Source organism: Salmo salar, chromosome 15, assembly GCF_965601325.2.
Source record: "Salmo salar chromosome 15, fSalSal1, whole genome shotgun sequence".
Lineage (NCBI taxonomy): Eukaryota > Metazoa > Chordata > Actinopteri > Salmoniformes > Salmonidae > Salmo > Salmo salar.
Genome location: NC_138305.1, coordinates 63,931,886 through 63,951,813, shown reverse-complemented (window position 1 = coordinate 63,951,813; position 19,928 = coordinate 63,931,886). Strand labels below are relative to the sequence as shown.

Genomic DNA, 19,928 nt, shown 5'->3' with positions numbered 1-19,928 from the left:
ATTAGCCTATGAATTATATTTCCAAAAGGAGCAATATAATTATTTGGAATTCAATGTAAATGTCCTCTATCCACCGTTGAATTTCTTTGTGTTCTTATCATTGTACAATACTATTTTTATGATCTGTCTGTCTATTTCTGGATCCCTCTACATGCCAAGACATGTGTCCCTTCCACAAACTGCTTTCCTAGATATGCCTGTGCGCACATAGGCTACTGTATCTTGGAGGGTGTCTCTTTAAAAGGCGAAAGGGGTGGCCTTTACAGTGGTAACGTTAGTCTTATCTAGCCACCACTATTGCTGCTGTTGCTGTATAACTTTGAGCTTGTTGAGGGCTGTCACATGACGGAATGTGCTAAGTAGATAGATATGTGTATGTGTGCAGCAGAAGAGATCGGGCCTACTGTAACCGAGAGTATGATGTGGCGTTTCGTTTTCCATACCAACTGAGCTGCGTTCGTCAGTAAAGGCGACTTTTGAGAAACGGAGATATTATTCACACTTTCCGTTCCTTTTCCTTTCTCTAGCCACACCGAGAACAATACGCAGCGTTCCTGTATCCAGTCTAATTTTAAAAAGGACTTGAGAGTGAAAGGGAATTTGGCAAGATGGCAGCAATGACAGGAGAGATAGGACTATGCAGGAATGAATCGCTACCATCACCATAGCACGCAGTGACTGTACGCTTTTATCCGTGGCAGACAGCTTCAGTGTGATGACGTTTTACCAGGTTCTCCGTGGCTATTGACAAGGAGGTTCAAATTGGTGTATTCAGTTGCCTTGCATCAATGCGGGATTTGATCTTGAACGCGCAAGGTAGGAGTGTGTAATCCGCTCATTGATGAACGAACTCGTGCTACACAGTAGATTACTCGTGAACGAACTGTAGTCACTGTACTGTTGTTATTAACATTGCTCCAGGCGAGGAGAAATACGACGAATATGCAGGCGAGGAGAAATACGACGAATATGCAGCAACCCGTTTTGAACTGTTGCGATTGTCAAATGTAAAGTCGCTGTGGCTTGCATATGGAACCAGGGAGAATAGTTATCGTTTATTAGTTATGGTACTAAGACATTTATAATAGTCCACGAGTACTACGTTTAAAATATATCCTGATCAGCATAGCGGTGCTTTTTTTTTGCTACTATAGGATTTTCTCAATTCACGCGGAGTTGATAGTGACCCTGGGGACTGGCTGGTCTGGAATAGCAACAAAGGCGGGGGCGCGCATTCATGGAATGCGAATTTGACAACTCTCCACTACTTATCTACTGACCTTATCAGCGGGCAGCAGGGACGTGCGAGTGACTGAAGGAGAGATGGCCGAGGTTCCAGCCCCCAGCATTCACACTGAGTTGGACGTGGCCATAGACCCAGACTTCGAGCCACAAAAACGGCCACGATCGTGCACATGGCCGTTGCCCCGACCCGAGTCCAATTCAGGGAAACCAGAGAGCAACGACACTGACATTATACCCGAGGAAGAGGATGACGAAGAGGAACAACATGCCACTTCCATGGCCATCAACGTCAATGGCACCAGCTCCAGCCTGGGAGCAGACGACCAGAACAGCAACAGCCCTACGGCCGAAGGACTGCTGTCCAGACAGGAAAATGGTGGCTCCCCGCTCCCCTCCCAGTCCCCCACGGCCACTTCTGGCACACTCAGCACCAGCAGCCCGGGGGCGCAGACTGCACGGAAGTCCTCGTCGCGCAGAAACGCGTGGGGGAATCTCTCATATGCTGACCTGATAACCAAAGCCATAAGCAGCACGCCAGACAAGAGATTGACTCTGTCTCAGATTTATGAGTGGATGGTGAGATGTGTGCCATACTTCAAAGACAAAGGTGACAGTAACAGCTCAGCTGGGTGGAAGGTAAGCACAAACGTTTTCCTCATCTCCTCAATCATCACCTCCCTTCCCCTGTCATCAAAACAATAACAAGAAACACATGTCTAGAGAGTTTGTGCTTTTGGATGTTCCCTGGCTTTGTTTATAAACATACACTCTCTCTCTCTCTCTCTCTCTCTCTCTCTCTCTCTCTCTCTCTCTCTCTCTCTCTCTCTCTCTCTCTCTCTCTCTCTCTCTCTCTCTATTTCCCGCATTTGGAATTGAGAAAAACAAAAAACAATACGAAACTTTGTATCAGCAAGCAGTCTGGACTGTCTGTAGCTTATTTAGAAAGACTTTAACCAAATGAGTTTACGACGCACAGAGATTGATACAATTAGGCTACATAAATCAATCAATCAATCAATCAATCAATCAATCAATCAATCAATTAATTCATCAACATTTAAGAGTAAAGAACAAAACATGATTGTGCACCTGACCATTGCCCCGACCCAAGTCCAATGCTGGGTAACCAGAGAGCAACGACACTGACATTATACCCGAGGAAGAGGACGACGAAGAGGAACAACATGCCACTTCCATGGCCATCAACGTCAATGGCACCAGCTCCAGCCAGCCAGTCAGTTCAAAATTATAGTTATATATTTGTTTTGTACATCTTAGGCTAATGCCTACGATCTTCTGGGTCAAGTAGGCTTCTGTAGGTCTACTGCCAATGTTGTTAAAACTGCTGTTGGGGAATTACATAACGACTTGGAATGCTGCGAGCTCGGGTGAACAGCCTGGGGTAAGACTACCTTCAATGGGGACGCTATGGTCGCAAAGTGCCGAGGGATGGGACACATGATGTCATGGATCGAAACTCACTGTGTCAGGGTCCCGTGGAACTTGTCTCGTTGGCCGAAAAAGACCATATATTCTCACGAGGGGATGAGTTATCTGTGCTCAGGCGGCAAAGGCTACAGCTGGAGTAGGCCTATGTGCCGCTCATGGAATTTTGGGCATGGAGGGCCTGGCGGTTAGGTTGCTTATGTTTCAGTGGACATTAAAAAAAACTGGAAGAGTCAGGATGCATGGACATAGATGGCGTTACTACATGATCCCCCATGGCTATGCCTTTTATAGTTCTGTAATCTTGCGTTTCGATCACACAGATCAATCAGCCGGCCAGGCCAATACAGTTCAATATAAGACAACCAACGACACCAGCTTTAAGGTATCAACATGGAATGGCTACTGGCATTAGGAAAACATCCAATGAAACTAAAGCCCAGCTTTAGTGGGAGGTGTTCACAAGGCAACCGTCGTGTTTTCACCCTCTTTCAGTTTGTGATTTCACTGTCAGTTTGGGCCCAGGACAGAGTGGTTAGTTTGTCATCTTAGGTTTCATACAGGTCAGACGGGAGAGCTAGCTTTGTTTAGTAGATTTGCTCAGCAGATCCTAATAATCCCTGTTGGTTTCTCTCCTCTCACTGAATGACGTCACTCAGCAGACTCTGGGTCATGTCTTATGATGAAGGATATCAATGATACATTTTTCCCATTCAAGGCTCTTGACACATGCATAGGCATATAGAGTACCAAAAAACATACTTGCATTATGTATGTCAGGGGTCTCCAACATTTTCTAGCATGAGAGCTACTTTAAAAAAAAGTGTATGTAACAAGCTGCACATTTTTTTCTAGCTTTCAAGTAGGCACATTCTTCTCTTTTCTTCTCCCTTGCAACTCTTCCCCGGATCCTTTGTGTACAAGAGAAAGTAGTGTTTTCTGTCAATATACCTGGTAAAAAATAATGGTTAATAAACAACTCTAAGGGGGCCCATTTAAAATCTGTGATTTTTGGGGGATTTATATTTTCCCAAATTCTGTTTTCTCAGTTTAATTTTTTCTGGTTTTAGATTGTTTGTTTGTATTTTTTTTTCACTCTCAAAATTACAATTGTTCATAGAGAAAGAACAAAATTCTGTGTCAATGGTTAAATCAGATCAGAATATATTTTGTTTTAGGTGGTATCTATTTAGGAATGTGCTGGTCTGACAGAAAACAAACATATTTATTTATCAGTGTAATTCCCCTTTAATTATGCATCTGGCCATTTAATTGTGTGTCTAGGGAGTGAGGAATGTGCTGGTCTAGCGATTGTTCTGTACTGCTGCTGCTCATGTCACGGCAAAGTTTGCTAATAGCAAATAATAGATACAAATTATATACTTACTCATTAATACAGTACTTCTGCCTGGTAAGCCTACTTTGCAGTTAACATTTAATTGAGAAGGTTTTGGGGAAAGTATTTCTGTCAACCCACAAGACTGTTATCACATCAACTGGCTACACACGGAGTGATAGACAAATGCGCACACCACACATACAGGCGGGCGATATTGCTGGAAATTAATTGGCAGATATTGTGTTAGGTTTGGCTATTTAAGCCAATAGTGGCTAAGCAGGGGTGGTATAATGTCAGTTGTTTTGATTAGCTAGTAGCTGGGAGCTTGCGGTGTTGGATACTTGTGAGATTGTTTTGGACTTTTTTTGAATTGAATATCCAAAACATAAAATATACTTGCAGTGAAGCCGCTCAACAACTACATCACACCAGTCATCCAACAGACTCCCATTCAGAGCGACACACAGAAGCATCCAGGGTCAATGCCCTGCTCAAGGGCACGTTGACAGATCTCACACCAGGCCAAAAAACATTAACCTGAACCCTCCAAGATCCCCCCCACAGTTCCCCAATAGCTGTCCCTCAACCATACGAGACCCCTCCCACATCCCCCCACCCCCAAGAAGAAGAAAAAAAATAAGATACAATGAATTCCATTCCCCACCCCAAGAACCCCCAATGCACCAACAACCAATAGAATGAACTAAAGAGAAAAAAGAAAAAGACAGGAGAAAACAGCAAACAACAATGCAAAAAAAAAATATATAAAAAGAAAACAAAGGACATCAAGGACAACTAAAATTATAACCGCAATGCCAACTGTATATGTTTGTGTGCATGTCTGGCACTATTACATGTATGTGTGTGTTCTTGTATGCGTTTATTTGAATGATAGTGTGTGTATATGTATGTGTACAAACACCTGCATGGCATCAGCCTCAAGCAAACCAGCATTAGCTGTAAAAACACTGCCTCAGTGTCATTCCAATGTACTTTTTATTATGTTTTATTTTGATTTATTTTTTACTTTTATCTTTGAACATCATTCTATCTCCCGCACAGCAACTCCACTCCCACTTGTCTCCAATTCCACATCCCAACCCTCAGCTTCCCTCAGCCCATCCCACCTATCTCTGCTGGCCACCCACTTCATGTTTCTACGCAACATATATCTTTCAACTATGCTGTGATGTTTAACGTACAATTTCTATCTAATCGAATAGAATCCACAGATTGCGAGTTGAAGATAAATACTTTTACTAAGAGTATTAGTATATTAGTAATTGACCCACCCAGTCTCTCCAGATCTCCTAGCAGTACTATTTCTAGGGTCAATTTTAGGTCAATGCTATGCATTTTCAGCCATTCCTGAACCTGAGACCAGAAACAGGCTACCTGAGGGCAATACCAAAATAAATGGTCTATTGATTCTGTATCCTCACAACAAAATCTGCAGAGCTTCGATGATTTTATGCCCCAAATATTCAACATTTTGTTGGTGGCACGAATTCTATATAATCATTTTAGCTGAAAAGCACGAAGTCTTGAATCTTATGTTGTTTTATATATCAACTCATACACCCTGTACCATGGAATCGGTACATCAAAAATCCCTTCCCAACTATTTTGCAATCTGTATGGCACAGTTGTCAACATCCTTGTCCTCAAATGAAACTGGAATGCTTTCCTATTTATGCTATTTTTATTTCTCCGCAAGTTTTGATCCTTTATATTGGGCAGACAGACCAGGTCCCTACCTCCTCCCGCTGCCACCTGCCTCCTCCATTTTTGGGGTAATGCTTTAATCAATTGGTTGTGCTCTTGGATTGATCAGACCTTCCCGTACAATTCTGATAACTCCATGAAGGACATAACTCTACCATTCCAATTTACAATATAATTTAAGAACAAAATACCCTTTTCAAACATCATTCCCATAAATAAAGGTATTTTATCAACCAGCACATTTGACTTCAGCCATTATATTTGTTGTAATATTTGTTTTATCTTTTCAGGGGGATAAAATTGAAATTGTCTGCTTGTTTTAAAAGAGTGATACTTTGAAAAAAGTATAATTTTCAATTAATCAAATGAGACATGGCAATCTGGATGAGCTTTTCTTAGTAATCTACTTGAGAACCATTTAGGGTTCAAGTAAAACTTTTGAATAAATGAAGCTTTTAGAGAGAGGTTTAGTGCTTTTATATTTAATAATCTCAACCCACCCAATTCATATTCATTATATAGATAGGCACGCTTTATTTTGTCTGGTTTAGCGTCCAAGATAAAGCAAAATATGTTTTGCTCGTATATGATTTGAAAAACGAATCATCAGGAGTAGGCAGCGCCATAAGTAAGTGAGTAAACTGAGATATGACTAAGGAGTTAATCAGGGAAATTTTTCCATAAATAGACAGGTATTTACCTCTCCAGGATCTTGTCTATTTTTACAAGTTTTCTATTGAAATTCATTGTGGAGAGCTTACTTTTGAGATTTGTTTATGACAGTTTGGCATGGAACACATGACAAATTGCATGTACTTTTGGAATTGTTTGGCGAGCTACTCATAGGTGAGCTGCGAGCTACTGGTAGCTCGTGGTTGACCTGTTGGAGACTCCTGATGTAGATAATCAATCACATTTAGTGCAGTCATGTAGATCATCCATCTGTCATTGACCACAGTTATTAGTGAGTTGGGAAATGTAAAAATTCAGCAATGATGACCAATCAGTCATGTTTTGAGCCCCACCTGTTGCCTGTTTTGCATGCTATTTTAGCATCAATACGTGTCACAAATCAGTTTGCAAACAATAGAAAAATGTATAAACTCAGCAAAAAAAGAAATGTCCCTTTTTCAGGACCCTGTCTTTCAAAGATAATTTGTAAAAATCCAAATAACTTCACAGATCTTCATTGTATAGAGTTTAAACACTGTTTCTCATGCTTGTTCAATGAACCATAAACAATTAATGAATATGCACCTCTGGAACGGTCGTTAAGACACTAACAGCTTACAGACGGGTCACAGTTATGAAAACGTAGGACTCTAAAGAGGCCTTTCTACTGACTCTGGAAAAACACCAAAAGAAAGATGCCCGGGGTCCCTGGTCATCTGCGTGAATGTGCCTTAGGCATGCTGCAAGGAGGCATGAGGACTGCAGATGTGGCCAGGGCAATACATTTCAATATCCATACTGTGAGACGCCTAAGACAGCACTACAGGGAGACAGGACGGACAGCTGATCGTACTCGCAGTGGCAGACCACGTGTAACAACATCTGCACAGGATCGGTACATCCGAACATCACACCTGCGGGACAGGTACAGGATGGCAACAACAACTGCCCGAGTTACACCAAGAACGCACAATCCCTCCACCAGCGCTCAGACTCTCCCCAATATGCTGAGAGAGGCTGGACTGAGGCCTTGTAGGCCTGTTGTAAGGCAGATCCTCACCAGACATCACCGGCAACAACGTCGCCTATGGGCACAAACCCACCGTCGCTGGACCAGACAGGACTGTCAAAAAGTACTTTCATTGACGAGTCGCGGTTTTGTCTCACCAAAAATGTATTGTATGCTGCTGCATTAATGATGTAATATGCCAGGGACATGTGTATACTGTAGCTAAGCAAGTAATACTAAGTGTATGTCATGTAGTAAGCTGTTAGTAGCCCATTTGGTCCCTTTCCCCCGCATAATTCAGCCTACTGTTCTGACTTGGTGGTGCACATGTAGCCTATAGCCTGTTTTAGAGAAATGTCATCATTGAATATAGTAAGAGCTTTCATTGTCTGCTTATATGCTCCCTTTATTTATCCTTCGGTACTGACTTGGTGTACAGGGAGAATACTGTAAGAACGACCCATGTTCTGATTTCTGTCGCTGTACATTTCAAATGTGCTGAACAAATAGTTATATTGACTATGTCAGTCTTAGCTTGCTCATTAATGTCTTAATCGAAATTAAGGATTGCCACTTATCCTCTTATCATTCCCTTATGTCATAGTTTGTACATCTCAATTGTCAGTAGAAACCACATTTGTACACATTAGATCTGGTAAAAGATAATACAAAGAAAAAAACAACCGTTTTTTTTTTGTTTTTTTTTTGTACCATCTTTGAAGTGCAAGAGAAAGGCCATAATGTATTATTCCATCCCAGGTGCAATTTAGATTTGGGGCACTAGATGGCAGTAGTCTATGTGCAAAGTTTTATACTGATCCAATGAACCATTGCATTTCTGTTCAAAATGTTGCATCAAGACTACCCAAACGTGCCTAATTTGTTTATTATTAACAATTCATGTTCAAAACTCGGCACTCTCCTCAAACAATAGCATGTTATTCACCGTAATAGCTACTGTAAATTAGACAGTGCGGTTAGATTTACAAGAATTTAAGCTTTTAGCTAATATCAGATATGTCTATGTCCTGGGAATTTTTTTTGTTACATACATCCTCATGCTAATCGCATTAGCCCATGTTAGCTCAACCGTCCCGCAGGGGACCCACCAACCCTGAAGAAGTTTTAAGCAAGTCAGCCATATCAGCTATAGAGGTAAATGAGGCTGAATGAACTGTTTTGCTCCCAGCCTAGGCTCCGCTGATAACCAGGTGTAGTGGTGGTAAGCATTCACTCCATGGTGCTGAAAAGAAAGCTCTGCTGTTGGGACAGCTTTATGCACCGTTTGTCACCGTTATAGTGCAATTCATGTATTGTTTAGTTTTGTGTTGTGTAGTCGCTTTGCTGGCATGTATCCCAAATATATTTTTTGGGAGTTTGCCCCACCAAAATTTTCTTGCTAAAAACGCCACTGAAAGTCAGTCTTTCTTGCTAACAATTCCAGGGTAAACTATGGTTGCTCCACAGGGAATGTAACAGCTTGACTCCTGTCTGGAGGGAGAGGTCTAGTTTGGAGTTGCCAAATACCTCAACTCCTCCATGGAGTTGATCGCAGACTAGAGTTTTTTAAATGAACCTCTGACTCCTTCAAGTCGCTGTGCTGAAATCCATACTTAAAAAAAATGTTAATCAAATACAACCACTGACTGTTTCTTCATTGTTGTTGCTCTAAAATGTCAACTCAGCACGAATGTGCATGTGCCAATTGAATCTCAACAAGGAAACAGTTGGTGGTTGTATTTGATAAAGTATGGATTTCAGCAAACAAAGAAAGGCACGCAACAATAGAGGACAGTAAAGGTTTAAGAATGTACATTTTTGATGTATCATGCATAGCAAGTCGGAGTTTAATTTCAAAATCTCTAGTCTCTGTTCAACTCCATGGAGGAGTTGAGGTACGTCACAAAGTTTGGAGCTGCTCTTGAAATGTGTGCTAAGTGTAGCTATGGTATGGCAGAACAAAGGGAGAGCGAGAGAGACCAAAATAGGGCCTGTAAAAATGCCTGAAACACAGGTAAGTGTGTGTGCGTGTGCCTTTTTCTCTCTCTCTGTATGTGTGTGTGTGTGTGTGTGTGTGTGTGTGTGTGTGTGGGTGCGTGCGCATATGACTTTGTGTGTGTGTGGTTAAGGTGTGTGTATGGTTAAGGTGTGTGTGTCTGTGTTCCTAGAGCTGCTCCAGTGAACTTTGGTCCCCTGTGTTACTTAAGCCTGATGCAACAAGCAGTCAGGCAGCTCAGACCCCCTCAACAGCTCCAGAGCAGAGGTCCATTCTCAGGCTCAGTTATGTCATTTATGTGGAGCAGGGAGTTAAACAAACACACACATACATACAGTGCCTTGCAAAAGTATTCATCCCCCTTGGCGTTTTTCCTATTTTGTTGCATTACAACCTGTAATTTAAATAGATTTTTATTTGAATTTCATGTAATGGACATACACAAAATAGTCAAAATTGGTGAAGTGAAATGAAGAAAGAAAAAACACTTGTTTAAAAAATAAAAAATAATGGACAAGTGGTGTGTGCATATGCATTCACCCCCTTTACTATGAAGCCCCTAAATAACATCTGGTGCATCAATTAACTTCAGAAGTAACATAATTAGTTCAATAAAGTCTATCTGTGTGCAATCTAAGTGTCACATGATTTGTCACATGATCTCAGTGTATATATACACCTGTTCTGAAAAGCCCCAGAGTCTACAACACCTTTAAGTAAGGGGCACCACCAAGCAAGCGGCACCATGAAGACCAAGGAGCTCTCCAAACAGGCCAGGGACAAAGTTGTGGATAAGTACAGATCAGGGTTGGGTTATAAAGAAATATCCCAAAACTTTGAACATCCCACGGAGCACCATTAAATCCATTATTAAAAAATGGAAATAATATGGCACCACAACAAACCTGCCAAGAGAGGGCCGCCCACCGAAACTCACGGACCAGGCAAGGAGGGCATTAATCAGAGAGGCAACAAAGAGACCAAAGATAACCCAGAAGGAGCTGCAAAGCTCCACAGCGGACATTGGAGTATCTGTCCATAGGACAGTATCTCTCCATAGGACAGATACTCCAAACATGTTTGGTGTTCGCCAAAAGGCATGTGAGAGACTCCCCAAACATATGGAAGAAAGGAGTCTGGTCAGATGAGACGAAAATTGAGCTTTTTGGCCATCAAGGAAAAACACTATGTCTAGCACAAACCCAACACCTCTCATCACCCCGAGAATACCATCCCAGTGAAGCATGGTGGTGGCAGCATCATGTTGTGGGGATGTTTTTCATCGGCAGAGACTGGGAAACTGGTCAGAATTTAAGGAATGATGGATGATGCTAAATACAGGGAAATTCTTGAGAGAAACCTGTTTGTCTTCCAGAGATTTGAGACTGGGACGGAGGTTCACCTTCCAGCAGGAAAATGACCCTAAGTATACTGCTGAAACAACACCCGAGTGGTTTAAGGGGAAACTTTTAAATGTCTTGGAATGGCCTAGTCAAAGCCCAGACCCAATCCAATTGAGAATCTGTGGTATGACTTAAAGACTGCTGTACACCAGCAGAACCCATCAAACTTGAAGGAGCTGGAGCAGTTTTGCCTTGAAGAATGGGCAAAAATCCCAGTGACTAGATGTGCCAAGCTTATAGAAACATACCCCAAGAGACTTGCAGCTGTAATTGCTGCAAAAGGTGGCTCTACCAAAGTATTGACTTTGGTGGTGGGGGGGGGGGGGGGGTGACTAGTTATGCACGCTCAAGTTTTCAGTTATTTTGTCTTATTTCTTGTTTGTTTCACAATACAAATATTTTGCATCTTCAAAGTGGTAGGCATGTTGTGTAAATCCAAATGATACAACCCCCCCCAAAATCCATTTTAATTTCAAGTTGTAAGGCAACAAAATAGGAAAAATGCCAAGGGGGTGAATACTTTCGCAAGCCACTGTACATACACTGTTGCTAAATAAAAACACGCATAAAAACTCACATATACACACAAATGTATTTGAAGGAAATCCCCCCAATGTTGCAGTTCTTACATATGCACTGTGTAGTACATTCCAGACACATGTTAATTATCTTGAAAACACACACTCACCTAGTTTCCACTTTCTAGGATTCGTGTGTGTGTGTGTGTGTGTGTGTGTGTGTGTGTGTGTGTGTGTGTGTGTGTGTGTGTGTGTGGGTTGTGTGTATGCTGTATTAAGCTGGAGGGGACATCATTCTTGAAGTACAATTAAACTATAACTCATCCATTCATTTGTCACGAAGTCATTTATTACTGTGTTATTGCAGTAGTTGCAGTAATGTCTGTCCTAGACTGCATCAAACCTCACCTCCAACCTCCATTTGGTCAGGGGGCATTCAGTATATGAAAACGTACCCTAATAAACTAGCAGAGATAGATGGTGATTATCATTTTAATGGACTTCCCTTCCCTCTCTATGGTGTATGTGTTTATTCTCCAGCCCCAAAATTATTAGTGCTCCTATCAAGACGGGGGAGGATGCCACTTGGGGAGGGAGGGATCGAGGGAGGGAGAAAAATTGAAGCAGGGGATGAACAAAAGCCATTAGGCCTTTATCAGATGTCTTTCTGTGAAGATGGGACGGGAGTATGCTTTGGAGAGGTTGTTATGGTGCTGACAGCACCCCTCTGCTGTCAGTGTTTGTGTACAAAAGACAAGCTGATGGCTTTCAGTCTGGAGTCATAGAGACAGGCAATAACAATGAATGTCTATTCTATAGAAAGGCATTGAAATGCAATGCCACTGTGGTAATTTAGCAATGTGACAGGTTGATAGCATATTGTCATGGCTTCTATAAGACCAGCAGCATAGAACCACCAATGATATGGGACGCTAGTATAGGTATAACGAGGTTGTAAGAAAAATGTAACCAACCACTAGTTTGAAACAATTAGGATTTGCGCGTGCGCCCTGGCTGAGGGAGCGAAATCCACGAAACTCTGTAAAGACTCCTTAAAGCAAAATTAAATAAAGGAGGAGGGAGAGGAGAGAGTAAATTTAACAACCTTTGTTCCAAATTGCTGTATTACAGCTGCCCTTTGGCAATGACCCCCAATACAAGGGACTCTGGGTGTTTTGGGGGTGAGGGGGTTAGGGGCACTCGTTTATAGGAACTAATTGCTCCAGGGCTTCTTTCTCCTTCTCCTCTGAGTAGTTTCACACTGAACAGTGTACCTGCATCTACATTACAGACCCACTTTCTATTTCACATTATAATCAATGGTGCCATCTAATTGTCTGCCCCAGGGACAAGCTGTATGTTACATTACCATTTGACAGTTTACATCTATGTTAATGACTGTTGTTTCTGTAGCAGAGTAGGCCTATAATGTCATTGTGTTGTCGTGATGGTGTATGGCTGAAGAGGGGCAGGGACAATGATCTTACTGATGATGAGTTCTTATTGACAGGTCAGGTAGTGAGAGGGCTTGACATTTACAGAGCTGACCGTTTGTGTACAGTGCATGTGAGTCGTCGTCTCCCCCCCCCCCCCCCCCCCCTCCGTTTGTTGCAATTTGAACTGACTGACAAGGGCACATTAAAAAGGATAATTTTTACTGCAGTAATTTTTCCTTGCCTGGTTACCCAGACTCCTTTCTCCAGCCAAACACCACACCCTCGTACGTTAGTTTATTCTCCACAATGTGTCTGGAGCTGAGTACCTGTCATGCCCTGACCATAGAGAGCCCTTGGTTCTCTATGGTGTAGTAGGTCAGGGCATGACTAGGGGGTGTTCTAGTTCAACATTTCTATGTGGGTGTTTTGTATGGTTCCCAATTAGAGGCAGCTGGTAATCGTTGCCTCTAATTGGGGATCATATTTAGGTAGCCATTTCTCCCACTTGTGTTTGTGGGATGTTGTTTGTGTTGGTGCTTGTGTTACCACGTAGTCACGTTATGTTGCTTGTTTATTGTTTTGGTTAAGAAGTTTCACTTTAAATAAATATGTGGAACTCAACAAACGCTGTGCCTTGGTCCGTCTCTTACAACAGCCGTGACAGTACCTCCCCGACCCTTCAACAAATGCGAACACATTCGGGGCCGTCTGATTGGTCAAGAAACTGATGGGTTGGGCCAGAACACACGTGGGTAAAGCGGTGGTTTGAAATGTCATCATTGGTTAGAGACGATCCAATTGCTGATGACTTTGTTTTGTACAACGCCCCTCGTACCCCTCGTCACCACAAATGATTTCAATGATGGTAGTCTCAGACTAAAGTATGTAGCAAATGACAGAACAGATGAATAATTTAGTGTGAGTCGTCAGGCCAATGTTCCCGATCCTCTCTACTCTAACCCATGTCACACTCTTCTGATCTGCTCTGTTCAAAGCTGCTTCTCAATCATTCACTTTCACTCTCTCCTCTAATAAATGAAGATAAATCTCCTACAACTCTCTGTCTTTGCACTACTCTTCCATTGTTAATCTTCATGACTCGATTCCATCTTTTTGTTGTTGTTGCTATCGACCAAAATGAAGATGCATTCCAAAAATGGATGACAATAGTGTGTGTGTTCCATCTGTGTGCTCTGTGAAGGAGCCAAGCTTCAGATAGGGTCTCACTAACAATCACTCCCATCATGTCTCACACACTGATTACACTAAAGACAGGGATGTGGTTAGACTGGCACGCGCAGGTGGAAAACCTTACTCTGTGTGTGTGTGGAGACACACTATTGTCATCCATTTTTGGAATGCATCTTAATTTTGGTCGATAGCAACAACAACAAAAAGATGGAAGAGAGTCACGGAGATTAACAATGGGAGAGTAGTGCAAAGACAGAGAGTTGTAGGAGATTTATCTTCATTTATTAGAGGCTGCAGCAGACTTCAAGGGCTCTGCTTGTAGTGAGGAGAAGTGCTATGGTGGACAACTTGTTTTGCTCACTTCACTGTTTTACATCTAGCCAAATGAGGGGGCTAGCTGTGTGTGTGTGTGTGTGTGTGTGTGTGTCTTGTTGCACTCCCTCTATGTACGACACATGGTCTTACAGTGTGTCCAATCTATTCTAATTCATTTAATCATAGTAACAAGCATGGTTTAACAAGCAGAGACGTATCACTGTGCTGCCGTATTTAGGCCCAATTGTAAAAATGGTGCATCTCAAACAGTTTCAACAAGTGAGTCTCAATTCACCCTGTTTACATATGTCTTGGAGTCTATACAGTCCACCCCTCCTAGTTATAGCTGGTTTGTTTATATGAAACAGGAAATAAGCAGTGCTTAACAGGAAGTGTTACTGGGCAGGAGCAGAATAGAGACCATGGCCTACCGTGAGGAGAAGCACAGGCTCCTTTAATGACCCTCAAATTACTACCTTCCCCTCTGAACCTGTCACTGTGTGTGTGTGTTTGTGTTTGCATGCACACTCTGTTGTGTTTTCACGCAAGCTCTGGATATGATCTCTCTCTCTCTCTCCCTCTTTTGCCTCCCTCCTTCCCTCCCAGTCCTCTAAGTAGCGTCTGTGCAATGTGAGTCTGTGGCGCCATGGTGAAGGTCTGAATAATGTGTCATTTTAAATCCCTGATCTGTGAGTGATGTAACGCTCTGCAGTGTGATGTGCACAAGTCACGCAATGCTGAGGTCGACTCTGCTCCGCTCCTCTACTTCCCTGGTACACTCCTGTGGTCCTCACCCCAGTGCTTCACTTAGACAAGCATATTCTCATATTTGATTAATTACACACAGGCTGGTGGGTGCTGGTGTTTAAAAGGGGTTTGGAGGAGGGGGAATATGGGGTGTAGAATGAATGGTTTGGCATGGGTATAGGGCAGTGTTAATTATTGAACTATTTTTAGATTTAGTCTTAGTCATTTTGACTGAAATATCATTAAGTCTTCATTTGTATAAGGATTTAGTCTAGTTATTGTCAAAGTGACAAAAACTGTCGGCCATTTTAGTCAACTAAATACCCTTACATTTTAGTCACATCACCATTTTTTGTTTTTGTTGTTGTCATTTTTACCCCCTTTTTCTCCCCAAATTTTGTGATAATGATCTTGTCTCGTCACTGCAACTCCCCAACAGGCTCACGAGAGGCTCCGAAACATGACCCGCCAAGCCGCGCTTCTTAACACCCACTCGCTTAACCCGGAAGCCAGCTGCACCAATGTGTCGGATGAAAAAACGTTCTACTGACGACCGAAGTCAGCCTGCAGGCGCGATGAGCCAAGTAAAGCCCCCGGGCCAAACCCGGACGGCGCTGGGCCAATTGTGCGCCAGCTTATGGGACTCCTGGTCACAGACAGTTTTGACACAGTCTGGGATCAATTCAAATGAAACTTTATTTGTCACATGCGCCGAATACAACAGGTTGTAGACCTTACCGTGAAATGCTTACATACAAGTCCTTAACCAACAATGCAGTTCAAGAAAGAGTTAAGAAAATATTGACCAAATAAACTAAAGTAAAAAATTATAAAAAGTAACAATAACAAGGCAATATACAGGGGGTACCGGTTAGTTGTGGTAATTTGTACATGTAGGTATGGGTAAAGTGACTATGCATAGATAATAAACAGCGAGTAGCAGCAGTGTAAAAACAAAGGGGGGGTCAATGTAAATAGTCCGGGTGGCCATTTGATTAATTGTTCAGCAGTCTTATGGCTTGAGGGTAGAAGCTGTTAAGGAGCCATTTGGTCCTAGACATGGCGCTCCGGTACCGCTTGCCGTGCGGTAGCAGTGAGAACAGTCTATGACTTGGGTGTCTGGAGTCTTGACAATTTTTGGGGCTTTCCTCTGACACTACCTAGTATATAGGTCCTGGATGGCAGGAAGGTTGGCCCCAGTGATGTACTGGGCCGTACGCACTACCCTCTGTAGCTCATTACGGTCGAACCCCAGGCTGTAGTGATGCCGCAACACTGTGATGCAGTCACTCGGGAGGCCCGTCACATCACATTTTTCAGTTGCCTCATTAACCTATAGTAAACAGAAATCACTGACTTCCATGTGCACGTGTCCTACCAGCATGTGTTTCTGCATAAAATCCTATCGCATGTTTCTCTTCCTAACAGCCAAGTTGGCAGAAGAACACATTACTCTGCAGCAGATTAAAAAAACACACCCCTTGACATACTGTAGCTATACTGTAATCCAGTGGTGATTTAAGCATGTAAATCTTGGTGGGGCAAAAAAAACAAGTGGAATGCATGCCAGCAAAGCCACAACACAACACTAAACAGTACATTAATTGCACTATAACGGTGACAAACAATGACCACAAACTGTTAGGGCCTACATAAAGCTGTCTCAACAGCAGTCCCAACATCTTACCACTGCTACACCAGGCTATCAGCGGAGCCTTGTCTGGCAGCGAAACAGTTCATTCAGTCTCATTTACTGCCTTGTAAAAAACATAGCTGATATGCCTGACTTGCTTAACCTCTATGGGCTAGGTGGGACGCTTGCGTCCCACCTACTCAACAGCCAGTGTAATCCCGTGGCGCGTTATTCAAATTCCTCAAAAATGCAAAACTTCAATTTTTCAAACATATGACTATTTTACACCATTTTAAAGATAAGACTCTCGTTAATCTAACCACACTGTCCGATTTCAAAAAGGCTTTACAACGAAAGCAAAAGATTAGATTATGTCAGCAGAGTACCCAGCCAGAAATAATCAGACACCCATTTTTCAAGCTAGCATATAATGTCACATAAACCCAAACCACAGCTAAATGTAGCACTAACCTTTGATGATCTTCATCAGATGACAACCCTAGGACATTATGTTATACAATACATGCATGTTTTGTTCAATCAAGTTCATATTTATATCAAAAAACAGCTTTTTACATTAGCATGTGACTAGCATGTGACTAGCATTCCCACCGAACACTGCCGGTGAATTTACTAAATTACTCACGATAAACGTTCACAAAAAGCATAACAATTATTTTAAGAATTATAGATACAGAACTCCTCTATGCACTCGATATGTCCGATTTTAAAATAGCTTTTCGGTGAAAGCACATTTTGCAATATTGTCAGTAGATAGCCCGGCATCACAGGGCTAGCTATTTAGACACCCAGCAAGTTTAGCACTCATCAAAGTCAGATTTACTATAAGAAAAATGTTATTACCTTTGCTGTCTTCGTCAGAATGCACTCCCAGGACTTCTACTTCAATAACAAATGTTGGTTTGGTTCAAAATAATCCATACTTATATCCAAACAGCGGCGTTTTGTTCGTGCGTTCAAGACACTATCCGAAAGGGTAAATAAGGGTGACGAGCATGGCGCAATTCGTGACAAAAAAATTCGAAATATTCCATTACCGTACTTCGAAGCATGTCAACCGCTGTTTAAAATCAATTTTTATGCCATTTTTCTCGTAAAAAAGCGATAATATTCCGACCGGGAATCTGCGTTTAGGTAAACAGACGAAAGAAAATAAAGCATTCGGTCGACTCGGGCACGCGCCTAAGCCCATAGTACTCTGATCGGCCACTTGCCAAAAGCGATAATGTGTTTCAGCCAGAGGCTGCCTCGATATCGTTCAGCTTTTTCCCGGGCTCTGAGAGCCTATGGGAGCCGTAGAAAGTGTCACGTTATTTCAAAGATCCTCAGTCTTCAATAAAAAGAGCCAAGATGAAACACAATTTGTCAGACAGGCCACTTCCTGCATGGAATCTTCTCAGGTTTTGGCCTGCCATATGAGTTCTGTTATACTCACAGACACCATTCAAACAGTTTTAGAAACTTTAGGGTGTTTTCTATCCAAAGCCAATAATTATATGCATATTCTAGTTACTGGGCAGGAGTAGTAACCAGATTAAATCGGGTACGTTTTTTATCCGGCCGTGTCAATACTGCCCCCTAGCCCTAACAGGTTAAACAAATGTGGTTTCTAATGAATATTGAGATGTACAAACTACGGCATAAGGGGACGACAAGTGGATAAGAGGCAATGCGTTGTTTCGATTAAGACAATGAGCAAGCTAGGACAGACTTAACGTTAGTCAATATAACTATTATAACCAAATCATGCTTCATTCACAGCAGGTCCAATGTTGAATGTTTATCATTTTACATTTGGAAAAGAGCCCCTTAGTCCCAGATTTGGGACCACACAGCCACTGTCACTGATTCCTTCCAAACCACTCGTTGAATTTGAGATTTCCAACTTGTCGTGTAATGATGGTAGCACCATCATGCAGTGGGGATGTTTTTCAGCGGCAGGGACTGGGAGACTAGTCAGGATCAAGGGAAATTTGAAAGGAGCAAAGTACAGAGAGATCCTTGATGAATACCTGCTCCAGAGTGCTGAGGACTTCCGACTAGGGCGAAGGTTCAACTTCCAACAGGACAACGACCCTAAGCACACAGCCAAGACAACACAGGAATGGCTGCAGGGCAAGTCTCTAATGTCCTTGAGTGGCCCAGCCAGAGGCCGATCGAACATCTCTGGAGAGACCTGAAGATAGCTGTGCAGCGACGCTCCCCAACCAACCTGACAGAGCTTGAGAGGATATGCAGAGAAGAATGGGAGAAACTCCCCAAATACAGGTGTGCCAAGCTTGTAGCGTCATACCCAAGAAGACTCGAGGCTGTAATCGCTGCCCAACACAGCCTACCTGCCCTCCAGGGCACCTACAGCACCCGATGTCACAGGAAGGCCAAAAAGATCATCAAGGACAACAACCACCCGAGCCACTGCCTGTTCACCCCGCTATCATCCAGAAGGCGAGGTCAGTACAGGTGCATCAAAGCTGGGACCCAAGAGACTGAAAAACAGCTTCTATCTCAAGGCCATCAGACTGTTAAACAGCCATCACTAACATAGAAAGGCTGCTGCCAACATACAGACTCAAATCTCTGGCCACTTTAAAAAATGGATTTAATAAAGGTATCACTAATCACTTTAAAAAATGCCACTTTAATAATGTTTACATATCCTACATTACTCATCTCACATGTATATACTGTATGCTATACCATCTATTGCATCTTGCCTATGCCGCACGGCCATCGCTCATCCATATATTTATATGTACATATTCTTATTCATCCCTTTACATTTGTGTGTATAAGGTAGTCGTTGTGAATTTGTTAGATTACTTGTTAAATATTACTGCACTGTTGGAACTAGAAGCACAAGCATTTCTCTACACTCGCATTAACATCTGCTAACCATGTGTATGTGACCAATAAAATTTGATTTGATTTTGAACAAAGTACTGAGTAAAGGGTCTGAATAATTATGTAAATATGATATAAGTTTTTAATTTTTTATAGATTTGCAAAAATGTCTAAACCTGTTTTTGCTTTGTCATTATTGGGTATTGTGTGTAGATTGATGAATTAGGCTGTAACGCAACAAAATGTGGAAAGAGTCAAGGGGTCTGAATACTTTCCGAATGCACTGTATATTGGGATGATGTGCTTTCAGATGTCTCTTGAGGTAGGTAATATTTTCCCCGTCATCTTGTGGGTACAAACACTGTCATCTCCTGTGGAAACGTTGCATTCG

General features: G+C 42.3%; 1 protein-coding gene across 1 annotated transcript in view; it reads left to right on the top strand.

Moving 5' to 3' along the window:
• Positions 1-268: 268 nt before the first annotated feature.
• The window catches only part of foxo3b (forkhead box O3b), a 61,275-nt gene continuing 41,615 nt past the window's right edge, over positions 269-19,928 (top strand). Inside the window, exon 1 of the mRNA XM_014145259.3 lies at positions 269-1,881. Coding sequence (XP_014000734.1) covers positions 1,324-1,881 — 558 coding nt within the window. The 5' untranslated portion in view covers positions 269-1,323. The remainder of the gene's footprint in view (positions 1,882-19,928) is intronic.